Consider the following 12256-nt stretch of genomic DNA (forward strand, 5'->3'; position numbering starts at 1 on the left):
TGGACTAGAAGCCCTCAGAGATCCCTTCTAGCTCTTAAATCCATGATCCTATAAACTGCGAGGGAGGTAATGCTCAGTAGTACTGTCTCCCTTTTTACAGATGAGTGTGACCTAGGGAAGATAAGTGATTTACCCATGTTTACATAATAAGTATGCTAGCTTGATTCTAATCAGTATTTTCAAGGTCTGCTGACTTTGTTATATCATATTGCCTTTTTGCTATACAGTTGATTGACAAATGTTTTTCTTTAGACCTCCATATCTAACTGCTGGTCATTTCCAGCTGGATGTCTAGCTAGGTCCAATTCAGCATATCCAAATATCAAACTCATCTTCCTCCAAAACTTCTTTTTCCTCTTGATTGCTGTATTTCTGTTGGTGGAAAGCACTATTCTAATGGTCATTTGGGATAGAAACTTAGTTATTTTCTAGCTTCTTCCTCTCCTTTGCCCTTCCACATCCAATCTTGCCCCTTCCTTTCCATTCCCACTTCCATCATTCTAAATCAGGCTATATATAACAGCCATCTGTAAATACCTTATGCTCCAGACACATTCGTATATGTGCTTTGCCTCCTTCCTGCCTTTGCTTCACCCAGAAGCACATTCTCTTCTTTCTGTGAACTTCCACTGATCTTTGTTCAGGTCCTCTTACAACATTTAACAGATTCTGTCTCGATTATAGTTTTACTCACATGCCTTATTTCTTCTTCTAGATTGTAAGGTCATTGAGCAGAGAGATGTTTTACCAGGCTTTAATAAGCATCTGGAACAGGGCTTGCACTTAATAATTGATATTAGATATATGTTGAATGAGTAATGAAATAATACTTTATACTTTCATAGAGGTTTTTATAGTTCACTAAGTGCCTTCATATAGATGATTTCTTATCCTCTAAATAGTTATGTGAGATAAGCAAGGCAATTGATATCCCCATTTTGAAGGTGAAGATCTTAAAATCAAAGCGATTGTGATTTATCCAAGGTCAAGTAGCTAGAGAGTGGCAGAGCTGAGACTCAAACCCAGGTCATGTGACTTCAAGTCAAGTGTTCTTTCCCCTTTACCACTTTGCCTTTTGTGGTTTGTATTTTCATAGTAGTTTAATTTATACTATGATTCTGTATCTATTAATCTATAAATTAATCTATGAATCTAATTTAAAATTTATTCCTATATATGTTATTTTCAGTTATTCATTTTGGACCTGGAGAAAATAATTCTGAAGATGCAGTCATGATGAACACTCCAGTGATTAAAGCTGCTTTGGAAATGGGCTTCAGTAGAAGTCTAGTAAAACAGATTGTTCAGAGTAAAATCTTAACAACTGGAGAAAATTATAAAACAGTCAATGAGGTTGTATCAGATCTCCTCAATGCAGAAGATGAAAAAAGGAAGGAGGAAAAAGAGAGACAAACTGAAGAAATGGCATCAGGTATGTATTGGATTTTTAGTCACAGGCGGTCAATCTTTAGTTCATAACATTAATGTAGAATTTAATCTCCTAGTGTTTGGAAAAGCAGTTTTCTTGAGTTTTGTAGCATTTCTTTCCCTATAATACTGTAAATGACTTTTCTTGAAAAATAAGATTTTAAATAATAAAATGAGGTTATTACTCCCCCCATTTTACCTCCAAATGCTATCATAATATACCTTATTCAGCATAATTCTGTTTTGCTTCTCTGATAGTGTTATTCATTACATTCTGTCACAGTTGTGTTAGAGAAATTGTAATTGGCTTTGGCCCTTGAATTTATTTTACAAGAATTTGTGTAGAGCAGTGGTTTCGAACTCAATAGAAATAGATCCCAGAGGGCAACCTATTGATTTAGAAGACTACAAATTAACATTATGCTTTATTATATTTTTTATTTTGTTAAACCTTTCCCAATTACATTTTAACTTGGTTTCTGCTTCACTTGAGAGGTCACGCTTTTGACACCTCTGGTGTAGAGTACTGTACTGTATTGTCAGGAATTTACAACTAGAAGGGACCTTGGAGATGGATGAATGGTACCTATATACATTAAGCATTTACTTTGTGCTAGACATTGTGTTAAGTTCTAAAGATACCAAAAAAAAGCATGTAAGATTGTCTTTGCACTGATGGAGATTATATTCTAATGGGTGAACAAATCACATAATGGGGTACTGAAAAGTGAGAGAGAGGGGATATAGTATCGAGACTGCAGGAAGAGGCAGTGATACGGAGATCTGGTTCTTTGTAAGATAAAGAAGACTTATCAGCTGGTAATGATGATGATAATCACTAACACACGTCTATGTATGTAGATATGTGTACGTGTGTACGTGTTAGCTGTTATTATCATCATTATCAGTGTTATTCCCTCCAGCTCTGGTAAGCCTTCTCCTTTATCTCATGAAGAGCCTGACCTCCATGTTACTGGTGGGGGTGTGTGTGTGTATAAAATACACACACACACACACACACACACACACACACACTTATATGAAAAACATTTACTATGTGCCAGGCACTGTGTTGAACTCTTTACAATTATTATCTCATGTGGGCCTCACAATAACCCTGGGAGGTGGTGGTGGTTATTCACATTTTAATGATGGAGCTGAGACAAACAAGTTAAATGACTTGCCCAGGGTCACATAGCTAGTTAGAGTCTGAGGCCAGATTTTAAATTAGAGAAAAAAATATTACAAATATATAAATATTTTCTGATAGGGTAGAGATAGAGAATAGGACCTGAACTAGAGATATTGTAGTTCAGTTTTCCTTATTTTACAGATAAGGAAACCAAAGGTTAGAGAGGTTTAATTGACTTACTCAAGATCATAAGTAACAGAGCTCATATTTTAGTGGGTCTTCCGATATCCAGATCTAATGGCTGTTTTAGCTATCTCACACAGTTCCGAAAGAGATAAAGAGACCATTAAAGACAAAGTCCCTATCTTTGAAAGCCTACAACATAGTTGGGAAGAAAAAAAATATGGTACAAACAAGAATACCACAAAAAAGTGTTAAAACAAGCACAGAATAACACAAGAAATGTTATATAGAGAATTTATAGTAATTAGAATATGGGATAAGTTTAGTAAGGGGTTTCCTATTGGAGGGAGAGGGGCTTTTTAAGCAACACCTAGAAGGGCTAAGTGTGTGTGTGGGGGGTATACACACACACACACACACACACACACACACACAACCCCCACATATGTTGACTGCATTCTACTTTTCAAGTTATATTTATATCTGTCTCATTTGATCATCTCATGCTGGCATAGTAATTTAAAAGGAATAAGTATATTATTTCAGAGGGTTGCTAATGGCACTTAGTACTTTTCCCCTAGGAAATATTAACTGAAAAAATAATAACTTCTGCCTTAATTTGAGAGAACCAAAAAAAAAAAATTACACCTTAAAGTGACATGGATACATAGTACTTTCTTTAAAGAAAAATGGAAATTAAATTAACTTTCACAGAATTATTTCCTGGTCACACATGATCTTGGTTCAAATCTCAGCTTTTACTGCTTATTTCTCTATGTAATGCTTTGTTAGGCCTCATTAGAGGTATCATGTTCCAAGGCTAGAGAGGTGATAGTCACACTGCTTTGTCTTAGACTACATTTGTGATACTGTATTCAGTTCTGGTAGCTGATTTTCAGTAATGACATTGATAAGCTGGAGAGCATCCTGAGGACAACTAGGATGATGAGTTCATGCTTTATGACAATCAGCTGAAGGATTTAGCTTAGAGAAAAGACTTTGGAGGATATGATAGTGGTTTGCCAAGTATTTGAAAGGCTGTCCTGTGGCAAAGAGATTAGACTTGTTTTGTTTACCCCTAGAAGATACAACCAGGAATGATGAAGGAAAGTCGCAGAGTGATAAATTTAGACTTGATATTAGAAAAAAAAATTATTACAGTTTTAGACTGTGAACTCCTTGGGAGCAGGGACTGTTGAAAAGAAAAACATTCTTTGTATCCTCAACACTTTGCACAATGCCTGGAACATGGTAGGTGCTTAATAAACGTTTTATTGACTGACTAACAATTAAAAGCAGTTCTAAAGTGATATGGTTACCTTGGAAGGGGTAGTGTTTTCTTCTTCATAAAGCTCTTTAAGCAAAGGTGAAATGACCACTTGAGCTTCTTATAGAGGGAATTCTTGTTCAAATATGGGTTGGACAAGATAAATTCTGAAGTTCCTTTTAACTCTTGACAGTCTATGATTTCTTATAATTTTATTGAATTCTGAGCATCATTTTTTTCATATGATATTTCTGTACTATGAAGCTTCTTTTTCTTTGGACCTTGTATTCTTTTCATGATTTTTGTTTCTTAAACTTTTTGCAAATATTTGTCATTTTCATTACAAAAATGAGATTGATAAATTGTGCTGGTTGAGGAGAGTATGCTTCTTAAGAGAATGGATGCACTTTGGAAATTGAGTATGATAGAATATACTGGGAAGGTAAGAGTAGAAATTTCAATTAAATATAAATGATAGATTGTTGTAATTTCATACCTATACCACACAAAGCAGAGAAATTCCAGATGAATATTTTTGTAGTGTTTATGAGAAGTGTGAAAAAGGTTTCCTTTTCTTGGCAAGTTTGATTGAGAAGTAACATGAAAAAATTTTTTTAGCAGTTGAATGGAAATAGAAAATGGCATAATAACAGATGTAATATTGTTGTAACATCAGCAAAATGTAAAAGCAGAATACTAATATGTAAGATTTTTTAAAATTTAAGAAGTCCTATGTTCTGTTAACCTTCTTAATTTGTGAAAGAAGTATATGGTAGAGACCTTAAAATCGTAACATGTCTTCTTTTTTTTAAAGTGCCTATTATATTCATACTTAAATTATAGATGAGTGCTATTCTGTATTTGAAAGGGAGTTTCTCCACCAAGAATTTTTCACATTGATGGTTTAGACCGGGGAGGGAAACCTGTGGTCTTGAGGTGCAGGTTCCCTACCCCTGGTTTGGATTAAAAAAGGTATATAGAGGGAAATAAAGGCAGCAGAGTAAAGCAGAGCTTAAGGTTCAAGTCTGCCTCCTGATGCAAGTTTTGTGACGCTGGACAAGTCATTTAATTTTTTTGTGCCTCAGGTCACAAGTTGCAAGTGTCTTGGTGGAAGGAATCCCTACACTGGGAGTTCCACACTTTGGAATCATATCATTTATGTGGTTTTAAGTCTGATGTGATTTTTTTCTCTTTTCAATAAAGATGACCTGACATTAATTCGGAAGAATAGAATGGCTCTGTTTCAGCATTTGACCTGTGTACTTCCTATCCTGGATAGTCTCTTAACATCGGGTGTGATTAATGAGCAGGAACATGATGTTATTAAACAAAAAACACAGACATCTCTACAAGCAAGAGAACTGATTGATACCATTTTAGTCAAAGGAAATGCTGCAGCAAATATTTTTAAAAACTGTCTCAAAGAAATTGATTCTATGTTATATAATAATTTATTTGGTAAGTTTGTAGGAAAATTATTTTAGGAACACAGTGGATCAGTTGAGAGGTGTTTTCATTGATGTATATCAATGAAAATCAATCAATTAATACAAATAATGTAAGAAAGATTTCATTCTTTTGCCAAACAATGGACACCTTGTTGTCACGGCAGTACCCTTCCTCCCTCTCTATTCTTCACCTGTTAGTGCTTTCTTGCTGTGCCCTTGAAACCCCTATTCTATTCTAAGTTGCTCTTCGTCGTTCCTTTACTGTGCTGGTTGCTTCTTTTTCTACTGCTCCATCTCAAAGTGCCTAAAGGTAGAATTAGTATATTCTTTGTTCTGCACTGCCACTTCTAGATTGTTGTTCTGCCACCATCACACAATCCTTTGAAAGTTTGCTGGTCTGATGAGCCTGTGTGCTTCTGAATCTTGATTTCCAGAATAATTTTCTACTGTTCTCCATGCCTTTGTTACCTGACTAGCAGTCTTAATTTCGCTTGCCATCTACCTCTTCCTCAGCCACTATCCTTATAGGCCTCAGTGTCCCAGCTAATGATGGACCTACTACCTGTACAGGTCCTTCAGTTTCTCAGATTCTAACCAAATCCTTTTGCCTAATGTACCGACTTGGGTGGTTATAGCTTAGACCTCACCATAACCTTAAAACTGCCCCATGTCTAAGATCTTAAACTTGGAATTTTTACTCTCAGACAACAATCTCTTATTTTCTATGTCTCTTCTTTTACTTATTCTATATTTATTATTTTCTTTCATCATGACCTTTGTCTTGATTTTCTTGCTTTTTTTGCAATCCATCAATTTGCTTGTGGCCTTAGTTTTTCTCTATCGTTAAGAAGTCATTTCAGTAAAGTCTTCCTTTTCTACCCTTGACCCTCCTGTCTACTTATTCATCTTCATCCCTTCCCAGCATTCATTTCCTCTGTTCTTATTCCCAAATAGATGAACCCTATTTGAAGAAATCATGAAATTCTGTTGATTGGGTCCACTACAAATTATATTCCAGTTCTACCTTAGTTTTAAGAAATGTCCTCACCCTCTTTATTGAAAAGATTGAAGCTATCCAACTTGTACTCCTTCAGCAGCCCTCTTTTCATCCCCTTTTAAATCTCTTTACCCATCATTTCTTTCTCCTTTCTAGTATTAGAAGAAAAGGCAACTTTGTTCCTTGCCTTTTTTAAAAAACAAGTTTTATTGACATATTTTTGATTTTCTTTTGTATCACCAAAATTTTCCCTTTTTTCACCTTTTTTCTCCCAAAGAGTCATCCTGTATAACTAACTAATATTCCTTAAAGATGAAGAATAAAAAGAAATTGGTACCTTATTAAAGCTAGCTCTTCTTGATATATTCTCTAGGACCTTCATCTGTTAACCTTACTTGTTTTATGCATTTCATTCTCCCCCCCTCTACCGGTTCTTTCTCCTTAGACAAAAGACATCACATTTCCCATATCCTAACATAGAATCTCTTCCTCTTTCCTTTGAACTTAAATTTAAAAATTATATATTGATAACTGCTTATTTCTTCAAGCTTTTCTTCTGCCTTTCATTGCTGAGTTTTAATCTACACTTAATATATTTCCTCACTACCTACTCACTCATCAGACTCCTAAAGTTTAGCTCTGCCTGTCAACTGAAATGACTTTTTCTGAAGTTATTAATGACCACCGTATCAAATTAATGCATGTGTGGTTTTTTATTTTAGTTTTCGCCTACCTTGATCTCTGTAGCCTGTTGATTTCTTCACCCCTTTTTTGATAGCTTTTCTTCTGTTGGCTTGTGATTTTGTTCTCATAATTTTTTGACTGACCTATCTCCTCATTCTCTCTCTAAAATGTGACTCTCTCCAGTTTTGACTTTGGCTCTGTTCTTTTTCTACACTCCCACTATTGCTCATCTTATTCATTTCTCTGGCTGTGCAGAAGACATTTCCAGCTTCCTACAAGATAGTTCTAACTGGATGACCTTAACATACCCAAAATCATAGTGGTTCATCTTCATCCTTGCCCCTTCTAATTTTTCTATTTGATGCTCTCACCTAGACTATTCTAATAGTTTTAATTTCCCTGCTACTAGAGTTTCCCACATCTCTAGTTTGTCCCTCATAGAACTGTGAAAATCATCTGTTTGATGCACTGATCTCATGACTCCCCTATTCAACAACTTTTAGTGCCTCCTTATTGCTTATAGGATAAAATTCCAACTCCTCAACCTAACATTTAAGGTCTTCATCAGCCAGACTCTAGTCTTACCTTCCCATCTTAATTTTACATTACTACCATTCAGACATTCTGTTCCAGTTAAATTGAATTACTGGCTATTCCCTGAACTTGCCTTATAATCCCTCCTGGGTCTCTGTAATCATGGGAGTGTGCCCCATGCCTAGAGAATAATGCCTCCTTCCTAATCTTTAACTTCAAGGGCCTGGCTCAAGTGATGCCACCTCTGTAAGGCCTGGTTCAGTCTACCCCTAATTAAAATTTCTTGTTTTCTCTAAGTCTTTCCTTTGCCCTCTAACACTCTTTACATTTTAGTATATTTGTCTATCTCTCATGTCAACTCTTAGTAAAGGTTGAAGGTAAAGATTGCCTTTTTTTTTTCTGATCTTTGTATTCATAGTACATTGCAGGTAATAGTAGGCTCTTAGTATTTGTTGAATTGTTTTGGATTTCTGTTGTTGACGCTGTAGGATGATACCTTTTGATTTGAAAGGAACTTTAGAGGCCATCAAGTCCAAATGTCTCATTTACAGATTAGAAAAGTAAAGCTCAGACTGATCATTATCACAGTCACCTCAGTTTAATCTCGAAGTCTAAATCACAGAATCTTGAGTTGGAAGTAGTCTTGGAGTTTATCCAGTCCAACAAGAATCCTACTACTACATACTTAGTAAGGGATTATTGTTAGTAAACCTCCTTTTAGGGGGAACTCATTATGTCCCAAGGAGACCTGTTCCACTTCTGAAGAACTCTTAATTATTAGGAAAGTTTTCCTTGTATCAAGACTAAATTTTCCCTTTTCTTTCTTAATTTTACTCTTTGGGGCCAAGTAGAACAAGTCTAATACATCTTCCATGACAGTCCTTAATTTCTGAAGATAGCTACCATGTTCCTGTTCCCCATCCCCCATTCCTTCCTCTCCCACCCTCTGTCCCTTACCTCTGGCCTTTTTTCCAGACTAAACATCCCTGGTTCCTTCATCTGAAAACTGTTCATCATTCTGATTGTCCTTTTTTCACATGTTCTTTGACTTTTCATTGTATTTACTAAACTGTGTTGTCCAGTACTGGATATGATTGTCCAAATGTTGTTTAATCAGGTCAGAATTCAGAGCTATCTCTTCCCTCATTCTAGACATTAAAGTTAAGATTTTATTAGTTTTCAAGGCTACATAGTACGCTGTCGATTTATGTTGAGCTTGTAATACACTAAAACAGTCATCTTTCTCAGCTAAATCTCCCTCTTGTGAGGTTAATTTTAAAAAATCCAAAAATAAGACTTAGCCTTTATCTTCATTATGTGCTACTTTATTAGATTCAAGTCAGTATTTTAGTGTTCCAAGAGCTGTTTGAATCCTGTTCTGAATCCCTTCTATCTCTGGGTCATACAAGTCATTGATAAATATGTTAATTATTAGCACATGACTAAGCACAGGGTTACTTTTGGATCATTCCACTGAAGATACTTTCCATGTTGGCCTTGAACTACTAATGATTATGAGTTCGGTCATTTAGCCACGTCCATATCCATCTAATTTTACTGTCATCAAGCCCATAGCTCTCAATTTTTCCCATAAGAATAGTTTGAGACTTTGCCGAGATCTAGATAAACTATATTTCTTTTACATATGTATACGCACATATATGTACACACATATATGTGTATATATGTACATATATACACAACCATGTATATGCATCTAGATATAGATATATAAAAAGTGTGTTCATACATATATACACACGTACATCTTTACCCTAGTTCACCACTTACTAGTGTTAGCTTTTGAGATCACTATCTATCTAGATATTCACTAACTGTTCCTTTCAAAATATATTCTGGAATTTTTTTTGGAATTTCAATGAGGCCCACCAGCCTTGAGTCTGTAGCCTACATTTGCCTCTTCCCTTGCCCGCACCACAGCTGCCAAATTTTGTTGTACCTTGGCACTGTTTCCAGTTATCTTTGTTCCTCTAGAATGGACTGTTTCAATAGCTACCTAACTGGTCTTCCTATGTCCAGTTTGTTACTTCTTTAACCCAATCTACTTGTCATGTAATCTTCTTAATACTACACTCTTTCACTTCCCTATTCCAAAAAATTTTCATTCACTATCTCTTAGAAGTGTAAACTTAGTTCAAATCCAGCCTCAGACACTTAACACTTACTAGCTGTGTGACCCTGGGCAAGTCACTTAACCCGATTGTCTCACAAAAAAAAAAAGTGTAAACTTAGCCTGATTTAATGGTGGTTCTTCACAATCTGGTGCCCTATGTTTTCTTTCTGTACTTTTCATTCTAGTTGATTTTGACTGTTCTATCCCATGTTGTCATCCTGCTCATGCTTTCATCCATTTCTAGATAACGGGGAAGAAGAGTAAAATAATACTGTTTTCCATCTTTTAAAACCCTTACTATCCCTCATCTAACAGCTGAAAGTCATCTCACCATCCTCAAATTTATCATTGCATTTTGTGCAAATCTCTTCTATGCATACATAACATTTCCCTTTGCATCATATTAATTTCCCAATTAGATCTCAAATTCCTTGATCAGGGTTTGTGCCATATCTATGCTTGTATCCTCCATACTTAAGATAGTTCATTACTCATAGAACATGCTTAAATGATTAAAAAAATTGAGTTATAACTGATTATAATGAATATAACATTCCCTCAGAGTCTAGTTTATTCCAATTGTTATATATTACGCTGACAAAATATTCTCATTTTGAGGAAAAGACATTTCGTATGGTGATGCCTGTATATTTTTTTCTAGTGGAAAAGAACATGAAGTATATTCCAACAGAAGATGTTTCAGGTAAAGCTGTTAAAATCAATCAAGCCTCTGTTAACAATACTTAAAAGGGACTCTAGGTGCTGTTAATTTTCTTTTCTCTACTTTTATTCTTCATGACTCACTTATACCAGAAATTAGAATTATGGAACGAGGAAAAGAACTGTAATTAGTTTAAAATTATTTCTTTTCTTTCTAGGTCTTCCTATGGAAGAACAGCTTAGGAGATTACAGGAAGAAAGAACATGTAAAGTTTGTATGGACAAAGAAGTTTCTATTGTATTTATTCCTTGTGGTCATCTGGTAGTATGCAAAGAATGTGCTCCTTCTCTAAGAAAATGCCCCATTTGCAGAGGTATAATCAAAGGTACAGTTCGTACATTTCTTTCATGAAAAGAATCCATACATCCAAATTTGTATGGAACAGACTTCAGAATGGTCAGTCATGAGCCACTGAAGCCTTTTGGAAGAAAGGAAAGTGTTATTAGGCTTTTTAGTAACAAATTAATGTACAATTCTGTGTTGGTATTAGTTACTTGATTTTCTTAAATTACGTGGTGTTCATATACTATAGTCATAATTCCTTGAAAGTTTGTGTGTATATTGTTTGTGTGCATGTTTTTGTGTTGGAAGAACAGGATATGATTCTATATGCTTGAAAGTATAAGGATAGTGTACAGACATACTGCTATTATGTAGCATTTTTGGATTATTGAACATGATTATTTTACTAGAAGCTTTGAATACTATGTAAGTGTAGTCACAGATGTGGGAACCAGGAGCCCCAAATTTATCATAACTATGGTGCCACTTTTTTTGGGTGCTTTTTACAATTTGTTGTAAAGTAGAGACTATGTCTGATTAGCTGAGGTGAAAAATTTCCCTAACAGGAGGAATGGATTAATAGCATAATATTTAAAAGAGAGAGACTTAATTTAAATGTTGTGACTCGGTTGAGTTTATATACATATATATATATATATATATATATATATATATATACACACATATATATATATATTTGGTGTGATGTTTTCTTGTCTTTAAAGAGATTTCAGATTACATCTCATTTTCTCAAAACTCTTCTAAAAAGTGAGTATCTGAATTTAGGACAGATAAGATTAGAAAGTAGCATTTTACATTATAATAATGTGATTTACAAAAGAGTTTCTTTAGTGATCTGTAGTGTATGTAAAGTGATTCTATTTCAGGAGTGTAGCTGTTGTATGTGTTCATTGTAAAAAACTAAATAATGCTGATGTGGTGGAATGATAATACCACATTCTTTATAAGCTAAATTATATTTGTTTTGTGAAACTTAGGTAATAATGTCCCTTTTTATAATGTGTGTCTATTGTAATTATTTGTTTTTATGTATTCTTTGTAGTGTTAATAGTTTTAATAAAATGTTTGCATATGATGCCACCTAGTGTGAAGATATCTACAACTTTCTGGTTGTCATCTTTGTGTTTCCCACAGTGCCTTGCACATCATAGTCATTCAATAAGTTTTTGTTAATTAAAGAACAAACAAATGCAATGAAACAGTGAGTCCTGTGCTTTGATAGTCTTCTTATGGAGTTGTCATTGTAGAAGCCTCCTTGTGTGCCTTGTTCTCTGGTAATTCTTTTCATATTGTAAAAAAATTACAATTAAAAATATAATTAACCTTGAAACCGTATTGTTTTTTTTTTTCTGGCATATGTGTTTAGGGCAAGAACTAGGATCCTGGAATATTTTTAAAAAAATATTATAAACTTAATATTCATCA

General features: G+C 34.6%; 1 protein-coding gene across 3 annotated transcripts in view; it reads left to right on the forward strand.

The window, feature by feature from the left end:
* The window catches only part of LOC114033884 (baculoviral IAP repeat-containing protein 2-like), a 41243-nt gene extending 29213 nt beyond the window's left edge, over window positions 1–12030 (forward strand). The window contains exons 8-11 of one of the 3 annotated variants that reach the window (XM_027849510.1): window positions 1190–1432; window positions 5214–5468; window positions 10469–10510; window positions 10686–12030. In XM_027849510.1, coding sequence (XP_027705311.1) covers window positions 1190–1432; window positions 5214–5468; window positions 10469–10510; window positions 10686–10879 — 734 coding nt within the window. In that variant the 3' untranslated portion in view covers window positions 10880–12030. The remainder of the gene's footprint in view (window positions 1–1189; window positions 1433–5213; window positions 5469–10468; window positions 10511–10685) is intronic. The other 2 variants (XM_027849511.1, XM_027849512.1) reach the window with 2 other exon arrangements.
* Window positions 12031–12256: the final 226 nt, after the last annotated feature.

Source organism: Vombatus ursinus, unplaced genomic scaffold (assembly GCF_900497805.2).
Source record: "Vombatus ursinus unplaced genomic scaffold, bare-nosed wombat genome assembly UNPS02007612.1, whole genome shotgun sequence".
NCBI classification, from domain to species: domain Eukaryota; kingdom Metazoa; phylum Chordata; class Mammalia; order Diprotodontia; family Vombatidae; genus Vombatus; species Vombatus ursinus.